General features: G+C 42.5%; 1 protein-coding gene across 1 annotated transcript; it reads left to right on the top strand.

Annotated features, from left to right (window-relative positions):
• The first annotated feature begins 128 nt into the window (after window positions 1–128).
• RAB43 (RAB43, member RAS oncogene family) lies at window positions 129–22,230 on the top strand. Its single transcript, XM_066613486.1, has 3 exons — window positions 129–508; window positions 9,820–10,003; window positions 13,355–22,230. The coding sequence occupies exons 1-3, from the start codon at window positions 299–301 to the stop codon at window positions 13,603–13,605; spliced, it is 645 nt and encodes a 214-aa protein (XP_066469583.1). The 5' UTR covers window positions 129–298; the 3' UTR covers window positions 13,606–22,230.
• The last annotated feature ends 766 nt before the right edge of the window (window positions 22,231–22,996 follow it).

Below are 22,996 nucleotides of genomic sequence, written 5' to 3'. Positions count from 1 at the left end.
GCGCGCGCACGTGCGGAAGGCGCGCCACAGCTGCAGGCCGGGGGAGGGGCCGGCGTCCGCACAGCCTGCAGTGGAGGGGCCGCGCCCTCCCCGCCCCGCCGCCCGGAGAGGCTCCCCTGCCGGCCAACGCACAAGGAAGAAGCCCGGCGGCCGCCACCGCGCATGCTCCGTCGCCGGGCTGGCAGGATGCTGAGGCGGTGGCAGCCGCGGCCCAGGCTGGAGCGAGGCGGGCGGCGGCGGGCTGGGCGCTAGGCCGGGCTGGGCGCTGCGTCCCGGCCTCGGGAGGCTGGAGAGGACCATGCCCGGCCCCCCCGCGGCGCCCCCCGGGCAGGACCCGGAGGAGCACTACGACTTCCTCTTCAAGCTGGTGCTGATCGGCGACGCCAGCGTGGGCAAGACCTGCCTGGTGCAGCGCTTCAAGACCGGGGCCTTCGCCGAGCGCCAGGGCAACACCATCGGCGTGGACTTCACCATGAAGAGCCTCGAGATCCAGGGCAAGCGGGTCAAGGTGGGCCGGGGCGAGGGCTGGCCTGGCCTGGCAGGGAGGCTGGCGGGGAGGTGCCTCCCCCTCCAGCAGCCGGGCAGGTAACAGGTGTGCAGCGGGGAAGAAGCCCAGCAAGGCCACGGGGGGGCGGGGGTCGTGGCAGCCTCCCATTCCCACCCCACCAGGATGGCGGTGGGTGGAGAGGCAGGCTCTGCCTCGCCACCAGAGCCCTTTGGAAAGCACCACCAGTATGTGAGGCGCCCACAGCCCACCCGCTCTGTGCTCCCTCCCTCCCTGATCTGCGCGTCAATTGTGGGTGCCTGCGCCCCTCGCACAGCAGTGGCACTTATCACAGGACTTTGGAGCGGAGGCCCTGCCTCCCTGCCCACTGCACATCCCCACCCCAGGGGTCGGTCTTCTCCTCACGTCCTCTCAGATGCTGTTCACTTGTGGCCAACTCCAAGTTTTCCACAGTGATCTAGTAATGTTCTCTGATCACAGTGATCAGGTGTATGTTCTCTTGTCAAAACCAAGTTCACCAGATGACTCTTGTACATTCATTTATAAGCTTCCCTTTCTGTCTACTCCATATCTCTGATAACCTTAAGAACTCATGCCATGATTTGCATATTAGTCTCAAAAGGTTCTGAATCACTGTACATTTTGCTGCTGTGCACTGAGGCCATGTGCCAGGTTCCACATGGCTCTCATGATGCATAAATCCAATTGTGGTCCTTATGCTTGCGGATAGCTATGCTAAGGATCCAAGGACCAGGTGTGCACCATCCTGGTGTGCTATTGGTGCACATATAGGGCCTGGCAACCCAGTTGCATGGAACCCCATATGGGTAAAATTCTTCATTTTGAAGCCCCTAACACAGGACTAACACAGATACCTGTCTGAAAAACTTCTGATCCACACTTAAGTATTTGTACTTCCGAATAAATGTTATAGGTTCTTAGTTCTATAAGCTCTCTGAGCCCCTTGTAACAAGCCTCACAGCAACTGCCCTAATTTGCCCCCTTTTTCTGATTGAAAAATTGAAGTTAATGTTCTCACTCATGACTTTAACAACAATTTCCTACCAGCCCTGTATAATGTGGATGTAATATGTATATTGGCTAGAATGCACACTTGATTGTAAAATGACTGTCATGCTTTCTGTCCTGTATTAAGACTTTAACATGCACATAAGTAATGGTTGAGAGAAATGCTTTCGGAGGGGGAGGAAGAGGGAAAGAAAGTTCAGCAAGCAAAAAATAATCCACCTGTTGTTTACAAAGACTGTGCTTTTCCTCACTCAGCAAGACCATAAGGCAGTGGTTCCCAAACTTTTTTGACTGGTGGTTCCCTTGAACTATTGGGTTATTGGCCATGGCTACCTGTTAGGGCTAGAATCCTATATATTGTATAGGACAGTGGGTTTTTTGTGAGGATTCCCTGACTCCCCTGGCTGGTTTCCATGGCTCCCTGGAGAGCTATTGCTGCAGGTGTTTGTTTCTGGTGATAGGATTACAGCCTAAGTTTTACTGATCACAATGGGCTTACTTCTGAGTAAAACAAATGACATGGTTTTCAAACATCTGTGTAGTATGACATGCCCTTAGCCTATTTTTCATAACAGATTTTTCTAAATGGGTTTGGAAAAGTGTGTCGGGCAATGTTCAAACAGGGTTAGGAGTAGGTTTGGGACAACTTCAACAACCTTGCTACACATGTTCTTTATCATCTGACACTTTTCCAAAGTGACTTAGAAAACTGTTCAAAGTACTGGGAAAGTAAATAAGACAGATCCTATTCCGGGTATTGAGACAATTTTTGGAACAGTTCAGTATTTCTGAAGAAACATGTTCTGTGTAACACCTTGCGGTCGTTGCCATCACTGTGCTGTGGAGAGGGTAGTCCATTATTATTATTATATATTATATATTATTAACAGTTTTTATATGCCGCTTTTCAACTAAAAGTTCACAAAGCGGTTTACAGGGAAAAATCAAATAACTAAATGGCTCCCTGTCCCAAAAGGGCTCACAGTCTAAAAAGATGCAAATCAATACCAGCAGACAGCCACTAGAACAGACACTGCTGGGGGGAGGAGGGCCAGTTACTCTCCCCCTGCTAAAAAAAGGAGCACCCACTTGAAAAAGTGCCTCTTACCCAATTAGCAGGGCTTTGATAGCAGTTCAGTTATGAACTGAAGTTGCTTACTTCCAAGTGGGATCACATCAATTCTTTTTGACCCCAGTCATAACAGAGCAGTGAGTTGCACAGATATCTGGACCATGCCTTCAAAGAGAAGTTTACTTTGTCTACTGTAATAGCTATACTTCAAACTATACTTTCCCTTCCTTATTACACTTTCAATATACCACAATTCCACAATATACCACAATATACCACAGTGGAATCCCTAGCATGTATGCACTGCTGAAACAGAGGTGCCTGCGTTGACTCGGTCATGTCGTGAGAATGGATGATGGCCGGATCCCAAAGGATCTCCTCTATGGAGAACTCGTGCAAGGAAAGCACCCTACAGGTAGACCACAGCTGCAATACAAGGACATCTGCAAGAGGGATCTGAAGGCCTTAGGAGTGGACCTCAACAAGTGGGAAACCCTAGCCTCTGAGCGTCCTGCGTGGAGGCAGGCTGTGCAGCATGGCCTTTCCCAGTTTGAAGAGACACTTGACCTACAGTCTGAGGCTAAGAAGCAAAGAAGGAAGGCCCATAGCCAGGGAGACAGACCAGGGACAGACTGCACTTTCTCCCAGTGTGGAAGGGATTGTCACTCCCGAATTGGCCTTTTCAGCCACACTAGATGCTGTTCCAGAACCACCTTTCAGAGCGTGATACCATAGTCTTTCGAGACTGAAGGTTGCCAACAACAATACCACAATTGGTCCCATTTGGTTCGGAGATATTGATGACTCTGCACTAGCCAGGCAGAATGCTCAGGGCTGACAACTTGCTATGAATAGGAGTAGGGATTGTACCTTTGGATGGATTGGAAAGAGAAAGTACCTCTAACACTACACTCTGTGTGCAATTTCTGATATGGATCTTTGTTTGATTGGGGTGGATTTTAATTTTCATGGTATCTGCTTGGCTTTTTATGTATTTTGTCTGTTAGAATTTATGTACTTTTGATGCATTGGTTGCCTTAGTCCTTCTGTAATGAATGAAGGCCAAAATAAACATCATCTGCTCTTCAGAAGCGTGTATACAGGTATATGACAGAGTGTTCCAACATGTGGCTTGCAGGCCGCATGCAGCCCATGAGGCCTGTTTTGGCAGCTTTTGAGAACCCTGTTGCATCCTCTCCTTCCTCCTGCTTCAGAGGCTGTTTGATCTCCCTGCTGTTTCAGCTTCTCATTTGGAGAAGAAGCCAGGAAGGCTTGACTAAGATAAAAAAGCCCCACCACACCCATTTTCTTCTCCTCCACCTGCTTCTCCTGCCACCCAGCTCAGAACCCAGAAGTAATTGGTGGTGATGTCATAATGTCACAGTCAACACCTTCCACATTTGCTCCCTTGGGGTGGGGCAACATACTATAACCCCCTTAGCTGTCAGAGTTGGATCACAGTGATATATGGCTATTCAGAATGTGCTACCCAGATTTTTCTGTGAGGTTTTTTTTCTCAGAAGGCACATTCACAGAATCCTTCAGCTGCTCTGGAAACGTCTCCAGGTTCAGAAACTGGTTTAGCAATTTTGTTTGCAAGCAGTGCAAAGGAAAATGGCCGACAAGTGGTATTTTCCTTCAAATCAATCACTCTTTCTGTAAATTCTCAAACCTGTTTTTTAATCTGGGAGAGTTTCAAAAAGAGCTATTTGTGAATTCTATGGAAGAAGCTTTGAGAAGGAAAAACCTCAGTGGTATTTCCATTGTGGAACATGTTCCGTGTTGGATCACAGCCTTTGGAATACCATTTTTAGAGCCTTGTTTTCATAGCAGAATGACTCAAGAACCTCTGGCCAGGTCCCTTGTACGTCAGCATGATCACACAAAGCTGGCACATCCCCATTTGCTAATGCCATCATGTAAGAAATAATATAATGGTGTAGGTCAGTTCTGTTGGATCAACACACATTATTTTTCCTCTAGAAATATAACTAGGATAATGGGATGGGTAACTTGGAATGGAGCAATTTACCTGCTTTTTTTCTATGCTTCTGAATAAGCATTACAAGAATATCATCCATACAATTATTAGAAGTGAGCTGCCCCTGAAAATCACTTTATCCAGCTAGCCTCTACCCCCTGAGAGGATTTCCTTTCCATGCAGTATTCACTCACATCACGTATTAATCAAGAGCAACTCCACTTCAATTGGAATATGCCCTTGCTCCCAAGCTTAGGCTACATAAGATTGCAGTGTCTTGCATTTTTAATTGGTGGGGGAGAGAAAGAGAAATATGGTAGTTGCCATTACAGTTTTACCTGTTTTGGATCTGTGTGACAAAACAAGACTTAAGCCATTTGTAGCAAAAGAAAAAGATATTTTCAGGTTTATGTTAAGAGGACTGAAAGAAGAAAGGAATGGGGAAAGAGATTGCTTGTAGGAAGGGAACTCCAGTATGTGTGAAAAGTTAACCCTGCAGAGATACATTTTTGTTTTGTTAGCTAACCCTAGCTACACCCCTTATTTTTAGTTTCTTTTCATTTTCCCCAATGTGCTGACACAGCAGTAGGCATCTTTTCCCCCCTCTGAGACTTAAATTTGGCTCAGTTGAAACGCCAGAGAAAATACAGAAGTTACAAATATTTTCATTCCTGGGATTCCACCTAGTACCAGGTGTCTCTGCTAAGCACTCTTAGAAGGGGCTTAGAAGTTAAAGCAAGCTTCTTACATGTGGCAGAAACCGAGATTGGTAACATGTTACTGTAGGAAAAAGTTGGCAAGCATGTTACAGTTTTTAATTTGTTTAGCTAAAGAAATTCTTTTTAAGAGCTAAATAGGAACAAATTTTCTTGCAGAAAGGCAGTGAGACAGATGGTTGGTTAAAGTGGGGCTTTTGGTGGGCTCTGCGAACACATACATAATCTGTAATGACGTCTGTATTGCTCCGGGTTTACCACTACTTTGGATGTTGATGCTGTATAATGTTTGTTCCAGGGAAGGGAACTCAATTCATAAAGACTTGATCCAAGTCACAAAAACACATGTTTTTTGTGACTCGTGTCATGGACATCATTCTCATGTCTCATGTTTTAGATTGTCATGTTTTGTGACGTACAAATTTAAGAGCCAACTACAAGTTGCAGAATTTAAGAGAACTGTGTTAAATGTTTGCAGGCATGCAGCAAATTGTTGTTATTAAAGAGAGGCCTTGGAAACCTTCCTGATAAAGGTTTGTGCACTTGCAAAGCCCTTCCACTGGAATAGAAGATTGAAAGTAATTATGAGTCCTGACAATGATTAAAGCAAGAGGGCGCAAACAACACAACAGGGTGATTTCCTTTCTTCCTCTCTTTGACAGGAGGAAAAAGAAACTTGGGCAGCATAATGAGGAAGGGATATAACCCCTCCCCCCTTGCTGTGACACTAACCCTGAAACTTCCCAACCCCAGTCCTGTATTACTAATCAGGCTGAGGTTGGTGGTACAGAATAGAGCAGGCAGTTTAAACTTTGTGTGGGAACCCCAATCAGAGTGACATGCTCCCCCTCCTCTCCCTTTCCTCACCCAATTATTGCTTTGATGGAGAAGGGAGGCTGCTCCAGCAAAGGCTCTTGTTGGCTCCCAACTTGTCAATTTCACCTTTGGGCTAAAAGCTCCAGGCTTTGTGTATGCCTGTACTCCTTCCTTGTCTGGAGCTAAGTCAGTTTCAGGTCCCAGACTGGTTGTTCTTTGCAGGCTGAGTGATGGTGTTGGGATAGGATACCATTGGGGCATGGGGAGATGGTTTTGTGTTGCTCAGTCATAAGCAGTTCCATGGACAGTAGCCAATAAGAGTAGATCTTGCACTACCACATTGTGAACAGCACTCCAAATTACAGTAGTCTGCTAACAGGAGACATTTTCCTCATCAATTTTATGTTGTGATTTGAACTGGAACAATGCTGTATCGTCAGACAGAAGTGGTTTCTTGAGGGAAAAGGGCTGGGTGTTGCCTTGCAAATTAGCAGTAGCTAGCCACACTTCTTGCTGTATATGAATACTTTCCAGAGGAACATATTTTGGCAGCAAGCAGGAGGCAGATTAAATTTGTAGATGGCTAGCTAGTTTACTGATTGGTTATTGCTGACACTTAACTCTCATTGGATTTCAAATGAGAAACACAGAATGCCTCACTCAGTTTGTATGAATGCATGCACAACATCCTAAAGCTGAGTCCTAAACCAGAATTGGCACTTGAGTTCTCCCCATGCAAACACCTCAAAATTAGGCATGGTTTTGTGGCTTGAAATTAGGTACCTGCAGCTGCTTTTAAAACGGTGAACAAATTATGCTGCAGTAATTTCCAAGAAAACAAACTGCAGGGACAACCCTACAGGCTTTAACTGTTGGCCTTAAGGGAGTCCAAAAATGAGAGCTGGGGGCATTTGTGATTTTGGGCATTTGGCCATCCTGCCAGTTTATAAACCTGCAACAGATAAGCTGTATTAATTGGACAGGAATTGACATTTTTTTAGTGTACTGTATAGCATCTTGTCTTGTTCACTTTTACTTGCTAAACCTTTGATACAGAAACAAATAACATAAATATGAAAAAAATAAGAAAACTGTGTTTTATGTTGTGAATAGCAGGGATGGGCAAGTCAGGCGTGACTTGACTCATGTCGAATCACGAGTCTTTGCCCCCTGCAACTTGACTTGAAAATGAATCATAATGGGGGCACTTTCCAAGTTGCCCAGAGTCTTTTTGAGTCACTGAAAGACTCAAGTCATGAATCTTCCCCTTTAAAAAACAAGCAGCAATTCCATGGGAAAAAAATGGAGCTGCTGTCAGGGTGTGTGTGTGTGGGAGGGAGTTCTCTTTAATTTCTCCCCTGCTGTCCCCATCTCATCTGTAAACAAGGTGGAAGGGGGTGGGCCGGACTGTGTGGGAGCGGGGACAGAAGTGACAAGAGGGAGTTACAAGTTACAAGCCATGATGTGTATGTGCAACCTCCTGATTTTAGAAATGGGCTATGCCAGATGCAAGGGAGGGCACCAGGATGCAGGTCTCTTGTTATCAGGTGTGCTCCCTGGGGCATTTGGTGGGCCTGCTGTGAGATACAGGAAGCTGGACTAGATGGGCCTTGGACCTGATCCAGTGGGGCTGTTCTTATGTTCTTATGAGGGGGGTCACATGCAGCAGCTGCAAGGCTTATCAGAATGTCCCAATCCTTTGCAGCTGTACTCAGAAGTAGTGTCATTTGCGCTGGTCATTCAATGAGGCTTCCTTCTCCTAAATAACAACAGAGCTCACAGCAGCCATGCAGTTGGAAAGCGTGATTGGTACAAACCTCCCCTATCCCTGCTTCCCTTCCTCCTTTTTCCCTGAGCTTCTCCAGCCAATTCCAAGGCAAGAAGCCCCTTGGGCTCCTCTTCGTGCCCTCCCTCATCTAGAGAAACAAATCAGACCACCCATTCTTCATCCAATGATAATCAGTTCCTTCAGAGATGGGCAAGAGAGACTGCTCCTTCCTCCCCCACTCCTGCTCGGATTCAAAAGCAAACATTAACTGTTTCCGGCCTCTGGGCTGGAACTTGCCTGCTGCTTGCCTGGTCTGAATGATGGCCCCACAAGGTCTTTCACACTGCGAAAATAGTAAGCAAGCATACCCAGACACAGACAGACTCAAGCCTGCATGTGTGGGGACCGAGTGCCAAGTCACTGGCCTCAGACTCAAGTCAATCCCAAGTCATCAGCGCAACTGACTCGAGTGTACACAAGTCAGCGAAAAACGCTGACTTTTGCAACTCGAACTCAGGTCACCTGACTCAAGTTCCCATCCCTGGTGAATAGTTTGTAAGGACTTCTTAACCTCCCGTATAAAGAAAAATTCTAGAAGCATTTTAATGACTTAGATTTTGGTTTGTTTTTGTTAAAGCTGAATTTATGTAATATGGCCTTTCTCTGTCCAATATTGTCAAATAATCACATACTTGATTATTCAACTTAGAACTGTAGATTTTAGAGTCAAGTTATAATTTATGTCCCAGTGTGTATACAGCTCAGATGGGAGGACAGCCTGAAGGAGCCTCATCAAAATACTGTTTTCATTGGCACTCAAAGAAATGTTGGATGAAAAGCATCTGTAATCGAAGAGTGCGGTCCAGCACCATTCTAGGCAATGGGAATTTTGCCACTGCCTTCAGTGGGTGTTGGATTGCAGCCATAAGTTTGCAGTCCCAAGCCCACTTACTTGGCAGTAAATTCCATTGAAATCAGCAGGACTTGTTCCTCCGACTGAAGTGCAAAAGACTTAAAAGTTGGCAGTAGCTGTTAGCATTAATATGAAAGGAGGCAAACTGAAAAGGGGTTTGTCTCTAGTTTTACATCACTGGAGTATAATGTCTTACAAAACAGTCAGGTTATGAGCCAAAAATACTCAGTGACATGTGAAGATGGTTCTGTGCATGCACTGAGGGACTCTTTGTTGTTTTTATTGACCGTAGCTCCTTGTTTCGTAGTGGAGGCTACTCCCAAAGTTAACCGAATTTTAGGTAGTGGCTTCTTGGAAGGGAGGCTCTCAGAAGCCTGGCTGTGCCCATGGAGACCTGCTTCTTTCTGTAGACTGGGGTGAAGAGCTCCTCGGGGTTCTAATCCATGCACACAGTTCTGTGGGGCAGGGGGCTGTCCCTTGCTTTCTTTAGTGTCAGTGAATGTTCTTTGTGGACTTTGTGGTTCTTTGAAGTGCTGTGTAAGTCATAACTCTAGTGTGTGATATTGAATTGGAGTGACAGGTTTGAAAACAGGATTGTTATCATTACATTAGGCTGCTAATCCCCAACCGGGGTGATCATGTGCCATATGTACTCAGTCCCTTACTATGTGGTAATGTTTTAAAGGGGATATTATATACCCAAACAATGTATACTTATGTACTCACTGTTGAGTTCAATTCAGTGAAGTTTTGCTCTGTTAGAGCATTAAAAGTATTTATTATTATTAACAGTATTTATATACCGCTTTTCAACTAAACGTTCACAAAGCGGTTTACAGAGAAAAATCAATTAACTAATGGCTCCCTGTCCCAAAAGGGCTCACAATCTAAAAGCCCTTTAGATTTAGAAACATTAAAAATCAATTTTGCATTACAAATGAATCTGTCTTACCCCTTCCTTTACCAGGAAAATTACTGAATGAAGAGGTGGAATCTAACTTCTTCCTTATTTTGTTTAGTTGCAGATATGGGACACAGCTGGCCAGGAGAGGTTTCGAACCATCACTCAGAGTTACTACCGAAGTGCTAATGGAGCTATCTTAGCCTATGACATCAGCAAGAAGGGCTCTTTCCAGTCCATTCCTCGCTGGATCGAGGATGTGAGAAAGTATGCTGGCTCCAATATAGTACAATTACTAATTGGTAAGTGTGGAAAATTAATTTTTGGATGATTCAGGAATACAAAGTGGCAAATCTGCATTTCATAAGACAAAAGTAGTCAGCAAGAGAAGCATTTACCAACTCAACAGACATCTCGAGGATGGAGAAGTGGATTCAGTTGCTTTATAGGTCATTGGTAGAAAATGGAAGACTATTACGATCCCCATAGTTGCCTTGCACAGTTTTGTTTTTGCACAGAGTGAGCTGCTCTGGGATTCTGCAGTCATCCAGCGTGTTTTCAGATGAAAATCTGCATTGGAAAACACGCTTTTAAGTACCTATGGTGTGTCTAGTAAAGCAGACAAGGATTTTATTAAGTTTTTCAATAGCATGAAAATTGGAAGCATTTAGATAGTTGGGTACTGGCCTAGTATGTTGCCAATGTACAGTACAATATACTAAATAAAACTTGAGTTTGAATTATCTATTGTGTTGGTGGTGATCAAGTGGTAACCAGCAACAAAATATTGCCTGTTCCCAGCTTCTCACAGAAGGTTTCCAGTTGGTCTAGAACTTGCAACTTGTAGTGCTGTTTGGGCGTCCTTTTACCATCTCCTGTAATCTCCCACCGAAGAGTGCTTATTGAAGGGTTTGGGTTTGGCTGTGGTTACCAGTCCCAGCAAGCACTTTATTGCCATATAGTGAGACAGGGGAAATGGAAAGTGAAAAAGGGAAAAGGTGTCATTCTTTCCTTCTCTCCTAATACATTTTGGTAAGATAAGAGGAATTGTTCGACCTTATGATGTCCATCCCCTCAGTTGTAATTCTTTCCCCCCCCCCCAATAGTTTAACTTCTAGAGCAGTGACTTTCAACCTTTTTCATCTCACGGCATACCGACAAGGCACTAAAATGGTTAAAGTACACTACCAGGTTTTTGACAATTGGCAAGGCACACCATGCTGCCAGTGGGGGCTCAATCTCCCATTGGCCCTATTAATAAATGACCTTCCCCCAAATTCCTGTGGCACACGTTAGGATCACTCACAGCACACCAGTGTACCATGGCACAGTGGTTGAAAATGACTGTTCTAGAGGTTCAAATTGTTTTGAGTAACTATGTAAGCCATCTTGGGTGCCTCTTTGGAGGTGGAAAGGCAGGCTATAATTTCATATGCCCTGGAAACTAACAAGGCCTTGTCAGGCTTTTTTGAGTTTTCAAAATGTACAGTTTTACATATATATTCTAATTTACAAACCTACAGCTCAATACTACTTAACTCCCTGCACGGCAATGGAGCTGCACCAACATGGCGCCCACTGGATCCCATGGGTGTGTTTTGGCCTCCAGAGGACTCCTTGGAGTAAGGGAACATTTGTAGCACCTCTGGGACTACTTGTATCTGTGCCAGCTCTGTAACTGTCACAAGCCCTTATGGACCCAGGTTGGGAGACCAAGGCTGGGAAGAGGGTTAGGATATCATTGTGTGCCACTGCTGCCCTGTCCCAGTCCTAATCTGCCCCCCTCCCTGCCTTCCTCCAACCCCTTGTGTGAATTTACCAGCAGCTGGCAGATGTCTCTGCTCTGTTTGCGGCAGTAGCCAGGATGCACTGGATGGCTTGTTGCTCCCTACCGCTGCCTTATTTTGGAGTAGCTCTATTTGGCTTCCAAACTGAAAGGCATTTGCTTACCCAAGTTGATTCTTAGAGGGAACAGGTGGGGACATGAAACTACATTTGTAGTACATCCTCAACCCCCTGACAGAGTACTCCTGCTCTAGACTCCAGCCAGGAACAGGATCCTTATAACACTGTTAGGACTTTTTCTTATATTTCCCCTCTTGTGCTGTATTGGATTTGGGATTGGAGCTAGCTGAATACAACATGGAAAGGTTTATTTTTGCATCCTCCTGACCCTAACGCTTACCTCCTGGATGCTTTATGCTGTTAGGGTAGATCGAGCAAGCCATGCTTCCCCTTCCCTCCATTTTCCTCTTTTTATTTGACAACTTGAACATCCAATGGCTTAGCTGTCCTCAACCATAGGCTTCATTAATAGATGCACACAACCTGTCCAACTGTTTTTTGTGAGTGGCAGTGTATGCCAAGGCAGAAATGAAAATATGTGTAAGAAAAAATGGTGAAATTCAGGATTTTAGCAAAGCTGTGATTGTTCAAGAGCATATATGTCCCCATTTTTCTTAAAAGGTAGCAGTGAAGACATTCAGTGCGGCCAGGTATTCCTTTATCAGACAATGAAATGACTCTAGTATTTTCTTACCTCCATGTTGTTAGCATTCTATTAAGATCCTGGAGCAGGATCATATTTGGGTGGGATTTAACAAAAAAAAGTTTACAAACTTCTGCATTTCTAGGGAGTCTCTCAAATACATAGAAACACCACCTCATTTTTGAGTGGCCTGAGATTTACTTCCATAGGGATCAGCAGTCGGTCACCTGAAATCAGTATTGAAAGGGATTATGTCTCTCTGTGCAGTTTCCTGATAGAATGGTGGATCGAGTGAAAAATTGTGGCATAAACATTCATTGGCATGCTAGTTCCAGAGATAAGCAGTACAAACAAGTACAGTAAAAGATATGTTATATCAAGCATGTTGGTTTCCCCACTGTGCCAGTTGACAAAGCTATCACCACCCCCAAAGTTTCCTCTGCTTTCTCCTTACCTGAGAGGGCCCTCCTTCTTCAGAAAGACTCTCTAAGAACAGAGACGTTCCACTTCCTTCCTTACAAGGCCGCATGTAAAAGGAAGTGGAATATCTTCATTCTTTGAGGTCCTTGTGAAGGAAGATAAGAGTGTGAAGGGGCATCGCACAGGAAGCCCTGTCAGGTGAGAGAAGGGGCTTGGAGGTGGGCAGGTGTCTTGCCTAACGGGTACCTTATTAAGGAACTCACTCCTAACTGGCATCTCCATGCCCTCATAGTGCTGCCAGTTAACTGAATTTGCTGCTTGACCAAGTATGGGATAACACAGCTTTTACTGTGTAAAATGAGCAAATTGGTGTGAGAATATATTGCTTTGGGGGCACAGAATTTTTTCAAAGAAAATTACTGTGTTGAAGTGCATGCTTTGTCAGCATCAGAACAAGTTGGAATTTTTATCCACTGTGCAGGTACTATAACTTACAGTGGCTCAGATTTCTTCATACTTCAACAGATTTTTTTATAAAGCTCCTACTTTTCACTTGCCCTTTCTCCTCTCCAAGATAGTGATGGCATCTCATCTCTAACCTGATTGCTTGCCTCACTTTTGGGGTCTCTCCAACCACAGTTTCATGAGTCCTAGCAATTGTCTTTTTTTCCTATATTCTTTTGGCCGAACACTTTTCTTAATCTCAGGAGTTGCATTTTAAACAATTTCACTTTTTTCCTGCCAGGAAACAAGTCTGACCTAAGTGACCTTCGGGAGGTTCAGCTAGAAGAAGCTCAGAGTCTGGCTGAACGCTATGATATCATCTGTGCCATAGAGACATCTGCAAAGGACTCTAGCAACGTGGAGGAAGCTTTTGTAAAGATGGCGACAGAGCTGATGATGAGGCATGGAGGCCCCGTGTTCAGTGAGCAAAATACAGATAGCATCAAACTGGACAGCAAGGATGTAGTAGAAGGGTGGGGTTGTGGCTGCTGATATAGCTTATGAAAGATCTCTCCTTTTTACTGGAATTTAGAAGGTACCTTCCGTTCTCCCTTCCTCTTACACTCACATGTGAACACATGCCCACCCTCTATGCTGCATAGCAGAACAGCAGTATCCTCTGCCTGCAAGCCCAGTGCTTTTGTAGGTTAGAGATTAGCATATGCAGGATATTTTTGAATATGAAGGGACTTTATTTTGTAGATCAAAAAGTCTGCCTTCTGAGATGGTTTCCATCAGATTTGTTTCAGAGAAATGTGTGCAACTTGAAAGTAAGTTGCACAGAAGAAAGCCACTGGGATCTCTTTGAGTGAAGAGTCTGAACATGAAGTTGGTGCATTACCAGAGCTGCAGTTCTAAATCTCTCTATGTGGCATTTTGTCAATGAATAGAACACTTCTGGTTTGGGGTCAGTGAGTCTTAACACTGTCTCTTTAAACTCTCAACATTCCACCAAGAATCAAAAACTACACAGGGTCACAGTTTTATCTGAACGGGTGTTTCAAGTATCTGATACTTGAATGTTTTAAATATAGGACTAAGCAGCCCACACTTGTCCAAAATGAGGAACCTCCACAGAAGGTATGTTTCCCCTGATCTTAAAATGCAGCACATGGGAAGGGACTTGCCTACTACCACTGGTGGAAATCTAGCTGGATGGACTTCTCAGGGCAAACCAGCTTGAGCAGTACTGGAACACCTTGATAACACGTGGGTCTCTAATTTATTTTCATTATTTTCACCTTGAAAGACTTGATTCAAACACATTTCACTGGATGCAAGTCCCCTTGATTTCAGCAGAAAGTTCTTGGGAATAATTGCTGTTGAAAATTCATTGGACATGCTTCCAAGTAAATAGGCTTAGGACTGTGGTATTAAGAGGTTTGTTAATCATTTCTTTTGCACCGTTTTAATAGGCTCCTTCTTGAAGTTGATCTTCTGGACTGTAATCCTCAACTTTATTAATTCCATTTCAAAATTCACATCTAACACCACTGGAAGGGAGATACTTTGAATAACTTTTTTTTCTCTCTCCAAAATCATCTGCTTCTTTAATTGCTACAGTACATCTAACCAGTTCCATTAAAGGTTCGCTCCAGTCACTTATGCCAATTGTTAATTTGTAACTGGACTATTTGTGTAGGATATATCCTAGCTAGAGCTTCTTTATATTCTTTTAACTTCATTTCAACATTAGATTAATGGAGGAAATTACAAATTGACCCACAGTTTTTTTTAACTTTAGGTACTTTCAGACATCATAAAATCTGTTCCTCTTAACAGTGTTTTGGGCCAGTTTTGTTAAGAAATCGTTGTCTGATAGTGTGGAAAGTACAGATTCAAAATGTAAGTGATCACTACTGATTTTCCAGAAGGAGACCCTGGATTCTCTATTGATCACATAGGGATCTATGTCTGAAATTGCCTTAGCAGTTTCTGTATGAAGCATGTTTTCAAAGTGTAGAATAATCATTTTATATAACTGAGCTTCTCCCTTCCCAATGGTTTATGCCAAAGCACATTACTTAATCTGCAGTTATTCATCCCTTCTGCAGGAATAATCTTTACTGTTGATAAAAAGTCTGCAATCAATTAATCAAGACTGATTGACTATTTCAGTTCAATGTATTTAAGTTGAAAATCCTTGCTGTACCATTTATGTATGAAGTTAAATTTATGCCTGCAATTTAAATGCAATTTAAAAAATTAAAACAATCAGTTTCTTTTTTTGAGCACCTTAAAACTGGGATATGAAGAATGAATAGATGTTACAAGTTTTTTAAGTCAACATTTTCAGAGCTTAACTCTTGGGACGTTTAAAAGTGCTTTGCTTCAGAGCCATGTCTCTGTGAAACTGAACATTCAAGACATGTTAAAAAATGCAGATATATAGATAGATAAGTATACAGTTAACTCAGATTAGTATAAACGGAAAATATCAGTTTATAATTTCATTAGGCATAAAAAATATCAGGATCAGACTGATATAATGGATCCTATTTAAAATTTTGGTGTGATTAATGAGAAAAACTTATAAAAAATGGAACCTTTTTATTGTTTTGATTTTTGCAATATAAAACAGTTTATAATATTCTTGATTGTGGCGTTTTGCTTGTCATTTCAAAATATTGGTTTTAATTCTAAGAGTTTTATAGAGGTAAAAAGTGAAGAGGCCTTACTTTCAGTTAGGGTTAGTCTTTGCAACTGTGTTTTGCATAGTAATGTAGCATGAGGTATGATTTGAGAGGTTCTGTTTCCAGCTAGTTCTGTGTACCAGGATTTACACTGTCCTCTAGAGTTTAAAAAGCACTTTTTGCCTAGCAGTTACTAATAATCACTGTACACAGAGGTATAGAAAACTCCAGTGAATGAAACTGGACTGAAAACTCAGTTATCTTAACATTGGGGTTAAAATAGAAATGTTATTCTAGGATTTTACTAACATTCTAGTCTTCGCCAGGCATTGCTGTTACATAATTTCCATTTCTTTCAGTAAGGCCCATTGAAACGAATGGAAGCTGCATAGCAACAGTAGTATGGTGGATTGCACCAAGTGGATTGGCCAAGTCCTAAATTGATGTACTTGTGCAGGAATAATTAGATCAGAGCTAAGTTCCATTTGATTCAGGGGGCTGAGAGCTGTAATGGCCTTTTCCAGTTCTCTGATTAAAGGACTGACGTTTAGAATCATCACTTTGGGCTAGGATGACTTAATGATTCCTTGAGTACATACATTTGGGAAAGTTGCATTAAGCTGCAGTCCTCTACACACCTACCTAGGAATAAGTCTTGTTAAACCAAGTGGGGCTTACTTCTGAGTAGACATGCATAGGCTTCGCTGCCAGGCTGTGTTATCCGTATAAGATATAAGACTGCTTACAGGATTGTTGTCAAAAGTGCAATGCAAAAAAGCTATCCTGTGCAACCAATGTTTTTCGAATTTACTTATTGCCCCATATCCATGCTAATTTTATAACACAAATCTCCTCAGTTAGTAGTCTTGAGCATTTTGTAGTATGAGTTAATTTGAGAGTGAAGATGCAATGGAGCGCCACCCATATTTCACTTCTGTGTGAACCTTTCCTTGTAGCCCTTGTTGAATCACATTGATTCTGCTATGCTTTTAGGACTTTCTCTTGACCTTTCATATACAGTAGATAAGATTATACTGTAGCTCATCAAACACTGTTAAGAGACTAGCTTTTGTTAGTCATTCATTGCATTCACAAATTACAGTCCAGATTTTAAGAAAGTGATACAAATCTAACTTGTTTACTTTAGACTGAATTTCCTTATACGCTTTAGAACAGATGCTTGGTAAATGGATACAGAACTTTAACAGAATATTGCAAGGAAACAGCAGCTGCCAAATTCACTTGTGTCACTGTGGACCTGCTTGTGCTTGCAAATGTTTTAATGAAAAAGGTAATGCTGGGGATGCTTCTGAGTGATCAGTAGTTTCCAATTTTTTTCAGCCGGCAGCTCCCTTGACCTACTGGGCCATTGGCTGCAGCTCCCCACTAGGGCTGCAATCCTATTCATTGTATAGGACAACAGATTTTTAGTGAGGATTCTGTGACTCCCCTGGCTGGTTTCCATGATTCACAGATTGGACACCACTGCAGTAGAGGATATATGCAAACAGCCATGCAATGATTGAGAGGCACTGAGGCACTCTTCCAGGGACTCTTAAGATCTGAATGGCCTACAGCAGGGCTTCTCAAACTGGGGTGTCACAATGCCCCAGCCTGTGGGCCCTGGACTTTGCCCCCTTAAGGGGCGGGAGCAGGGGGAAGGCAGTGACATAATCCCCAGGATCACAGGGCTCCCCATGTCTTAGAAAGTGAAAACGGAGCAATCACACTTTCTGAAGCTTGGGAAGCCCTGCAGGGTTCCCAGCACCCCCAGGAGGCTGCAGCAGAGACTGGTAAGTGCATGCCAGTCCCTGTACCCCCTTAATCACGTGATCCTAGGGATTGCATCACTGCCTTCCCCCCTCCCTCGCAAGGACTTACTGTGGTCCTCAAACTCCCTGCGAGTTTGAGAACCACTGGCCTACAGGTTCATTGTGAAGTTAGTGGTAATAAGTATATGTGGGATTGTGAATGTAGCAGGGGCTTGTCATAAGTTTGGGTGGAAGAGAAAGGGTATGCACCAGTCTGTCAGTGCTCCCATAGTGTGCAAATGCAGTGCTTGTAATCCCCAGGGTCCTTTGTCCATGGAGAGCGTTAGGCCACAACAAATGCAGTTGTGGGCTGGTATCCCTAAATGCTGAACTTTTAAAATGGGAATTTGGTAAGAAAATGTTTGAGCATTCCCATTTCATTGGAAAGAAGTTAAGCACTTTGTTTTTCCTCAGTCACATTAGAAGAACCAGTAACGACATTTCCCACAAATATATTCTGTAGGAATTGTAAAGAAAAGACATGTCTCAGATGAAATGTCATAGTAAAATATACAATAGTCATTCACTTTAAAATCTGCAAAACATGAGTTTATTGGTAGCAAAGAAATGGTATTTCTGACCAGGATTTCTTTTCTTTTAGTCAAGCCTCAGGGCTTGTTCACACAACCCTTGCGTGCTGGAGTGATGTAGCTTACTTGTTGTATGTTGACTTTTGTAATGTCAAATTGCTTAGCCACTTGGCCACATCATCACTCAGCTCATGCATGTTGGCCCCATCCCAACCATAGCATTACTGATCTGTGAAGGTTTGTCTGTTTGGTCAGATCCTATCAAGATACCTTTTCATGGCTTTGTCTAAATCCAGTTTTTGCTTCACAGTGGTGTTAAAACCACGCTTCATTTAACACAGTTTTCTTTATTAGCATCTGTATATCAAGTACAACATGCCAAAGACACGTAGCAGTGGAAGAGGAGGATTGGTTTACCCAAATTAAACTAGTACAGAATTTAAGCTGACAGGAAAGTTTCAGATATATCAGTTGAAGCACACTGGACACATAGTAGCTTCTGGTGACAATAGAGAGATAATCATTTGTACAAAAAATAGTTCTCAATTAGTCTTGAGAGCTCTTGAAATATGCCACATTTCTTATCCTGCAAGCATCTTTTCTAAGTAAGAAGCAATGTTTATTGTAGAGAAATGTGATCATTGAAGCACATGTGTATCATTAATAATTAATGACACCACACATGTACCATTTTCAGGTGGATGGTCTTTTTAAACAGGAGTTTTTCCTTTTTAAAATTATTTCTAAGATTGGGTCCTATTTGTATCCAAATTAACTTGGAAATCTCCTAGTAGAAGTGTGCAGTGAGGCATAGAGGAGCTATTTAGGAGCATGTGATCAGGGTTTACGGCATAAGCATTAAGAAACTTTCAGGTGGTTGAACATTAACTGAACTTTGAAAAACTGATCACGTTTGGTCAACTGCTTATTTGAAGGAGGCAGTTCTCAGCCTTAAAAGTAATGTTATTTCTAGTGACTGCATTTGAAAATGTTCAGTATAGGTTATATATTGCCAGATATAAAATAATCTGTTTTCTTAACGGCTTACAAGATGAACTGTAATCTTTCCTATCAATAGAGGTGTTTGTTTCCGGTGAGAGGGATAGGATTAAAGCCTAAGTCTTAATGAACACAATGGGCTTACTTTTGAGTAAAACACCATTTTTAAACACCTTTACCTACCAAGCAAGAAAAATACAGTTAATGAGTTGATTTCTGTGTTATTGGGTGGACAGTAATTTTCCATATAAATATTACTTTTCCAGGTAGGACAATTTTATTTTAAAAAATAAACTAGCCTTATAAACCAGTCAATAACATTCATTTTTATGCATAGTCTATGTAGAGATTTGAAATGTGTTCTCTAGCACAGTGCCTTCCCCTTGTGGTTTGTGCAACATTTTCAATAATAAAGGAATAGGCAATAGTGGAAATGTATAAACTGACCTAGCTATGTCCATGACATTGACATAATACCAGATTGGATGAATGTGCAAGCAAAATCAGCTGTCATAGTGGATCATTTAACAAGTATAAAGGGCATCTATCCAATCTAAAAGTGGCTTTGCATGTAGCACACAAACAGGCATGGGGCGAGACCTTGCACATTTCTTTCATTTCCTGTGTAATATTGAAGAAACAATGTACATGTCTCCTATGGAGGGATGAGAACTATCCCTGCTTTCCCTCTCATCTTTGCTACAGAGCAAAGTCTCCTGAAATTGTGAGTCATACCCGTTGAATTGCCAGTTTTGTGTCTCTTCCTTTCCCACCCTCCTCCAACTTTTTGCTATCAAGGCTGTGGTGGACTTTGTAGTATGTGCCATTCAACTGTTTTTCTTCTAGCTTTTAGAACAGATCACACAGTTGTGCCTATCTTCTCCCTGCTCAACCCAGGCTTTTTAGTTCCTGTTTGCTGCTGCTGCTGCTTTTGAAGGTATGGGGTTGTGTTTCTTTCTTTCAAAATAAGAGACTGTGGCAGCATCAGAAAAAAGATGGGGAGTTGCAGTTTCAGAAGCTTCAGAGCTTTCAGGCAGCTGGAAACATTGGAACTTGAGAAACAGAATAAGATAAGGAAGTGCCAGATAACGTGTTGTTTAGTGGCTAACTTTACCCCTTAGTTCCAGACTTAGATACCTAGAAGTAAGTTCCACCGAAAACATGAGAACGTACAATGTTTTTGCAGTTATATTTTAGCTGCTTTGATTTGTATTTTGAGAAAATAAAAAACTGCGTGGGTGAATTATGTGCATGCTCTTGTTATGCTAATATCAGTGAAATTCCTCTCACAGCATACATTTTGCAACATGCTGAAATTTCAGTTGCTTGTATTAAATTGCAGAAAAGCAAATTTTTGTTCCTCTGAGAAATAAACCTTGAGATACCCCCTTTCCTTCTGCAATAGAATGCTGTTCTGCTGCCCATTTTCCTGAGTTTTCAGATATATAGATTGCTTGTGCTCAGTGAATGGGTCTCCTGGACCCCTTTTCCTCAATGCTATCAGAGAGGTTGCATGCAGAAGCAGATTTTCATGCCCAAATTCCTCTGCACTGTGATGCACATCCTCTAGTGCAATCCCCATCTATGCTGCAGTGCAAATGGCTGCATTCCTCCATCTGCTCTCCAGGCCTTGGTGCTCCACACCTGTCTTTGTGTGATTGGTGTTTTGTTTTTGTGCTGCTGGAGTGGTGTGTATATGAAAATACAAGAATCTTGACAAATACATGCAAGCCAAATAGAAGTCGTAGATTTGGAGAAACGTAGAAAGTCTTTGCCCTAAAAGTTATGGGTGTTAAACAGTTGTTCATTAGGCATGTTGTGCTTTTGAAAATATACTGTGGTAGGAAGGGCTGCCTCCCAGAAATAAAAAGCAGAAGTGAAACAGGCAAGGGTTTCCTGTTTAGTGTCTCTCACTTTTGCATAGCAGGATGAAACAAACATGTTAACAACGCAGAACAGGTGAAGGAAAAATGTAATGGCCCCCTTTTTGAAGATAGTTTATTCTTAAGGCATAATTGCATGTATTTGGGAATAAGACCTACTGAAATCAGTAGAACACTGATGGAAAATGGACAGTATTGCATAAGTTAGTCACTACTAACCTGAGTCCTGCTGGGATTTGGTTACACCTTTCTCTGAACTGAAACTGGGGTTCTGTATTTAAATACAAGGACTGATAGTTACAGGTCAGTCAACATAGCTGCAGTTGATTTACGTACACTGGCTCAAATTATTTGTGATGCTTGCTCAGAAGTTGCAGTTGAGAGGGGTGGGGAGAAGTATGCCATGTAACCTTTTTCCTTTCTGTCATTTGCCCACTCAAAAATCACCCTCCCCAAAGTGGTTTCCCCACCCATAGGGGAAAAACCCATAGAGCTTGTCTAGTAAGTACAATGACTCAAGTGTGTGTCTGTATGAAATGCCATTGCCTGACAGTAGAATCTGTAGAAAAGCAGCACAAAGTTGTAGTTTTGAAAAGGAAAAAATATGCACACTTGTGTGTTTGGCATGGGTTGGGCTCTGATTTGTGTCTTTGCACTATTTTTGAAAGAAGTTATGTTGGGGGACAGCTTTAGTGATGAATTCTGACACAGTCTTTGGAGGTTCCTCATGTGCTTCCTGTTGTCAGAGGCATTTCCTACTCTGTAATAGTGCCTCACTTGTTGGTATCAAGTCGTTCCAAAATCTCATGTCCCAGGGCCATGCCACTTCCACTAGCCAGAAAGAAGGCTCGGTTCACATACTTAGTGGGGAGAAAGCTCTGATTCATATTGAATTCACTCACTTCATTCCAAAAGTAGTTAAGGTTTGAAGAACTCTGGTGTTAACTGAAGTTTTCCGCATTTTCTAGAACTGTTTTATTGCTTAGTGATCATCATCAAGATTTCTGGGAACAGGTACAGAGCCCGTCTTTCTGATCAGTGGCAACTGCCTCACTTTTCCTAGCTTAGTGTTTACCAGATGAGGTGAAATGCAAGATGACCAGGGAACAAAGCTTGCATACAAGAATCAATTTTGATATTTTACTGTCACCTATTTATGAATTTATAAGAAAGTTTATTTTTAAAAACCTATGAAACCTACCTTCCTTTTGTAATTTTTAGCAAAGTCTGTAGCAAATACATTGTATTGCGTATAATTAAAATGAGCATTTGGCTATTAGAAAGTGTGTAATGGTTTTTAATTAGCTGTACTTCAGCCTCACCACTGCCACTGTTCACCAGGCACTGAAGGCAATGATTGAAGAACACAACATGCAGATTTTGCACACAAGCATGCACTTTGCCCACCATACCTATATACTAATAGTGAACTCAAGTGGTAGAGTGCTGATCAGTTTGTATATGAAATAGGGTCTCTAGTCTTTAATTGGTGTCTCTCCCTTAGCTCAGCCAGCCATGGGAAGGATGAGGCCAAAGTGGAATGTTGAAGAATATGAATGGTATTAAGTTATTGAAGAAGCAATGTTTAAATCCTATGGAGGCAAGTCACCTGGTGGTGAAAAAAACCTCTTCAGAGCTGCTGCAACTTTCATCAACATTTGTAGAGCACATTCAAAGTACTTCACATGTATTATCTTGATGCTCTTACAACAGTTCTATGTATGGTGTTTCTGTTGGAGAGCTGACAGACATACAGAAAGCTAATGGGGACAACTAACCCCCCCCCCCAAAGATTGCTCCAAACCTAGCTTCCTAGAGTGACAACAGAACTTACAGGAGTAGCTAGAAAATCTATGCTAGAGTAAGGGTTACCTAGTCTTGCTAATTTACCTGCAAAGGAAAGGAGCTAGGCCTGCAATTAAGAGTACATTCATGGTATTTCACAACTAAAGTGGAGGGCCGGGAAGTACATATAAAATGCATAAGTACACAAACCAGTGCAGTCAACAAGATGTGACTGTTCCAGT

Source organism: Tiliqua scincoides, chromosome 2 (assembly GCF_035046505.1).
Source record: "Tiliqua scincoides isolate rTilSci1 chromosome 2, rTilSci1.hap2, whole genome shotgun sequence".
Lineage (NCBI taxonomy): Eukaryota > Metazoa > Chordata > Lepidosauria > Squamata > Scincidae > Tiliqua > Tiliqua scincoides.
This window is presented reverse-complemented; position numbering and strand designations above follow the sequence as displayed.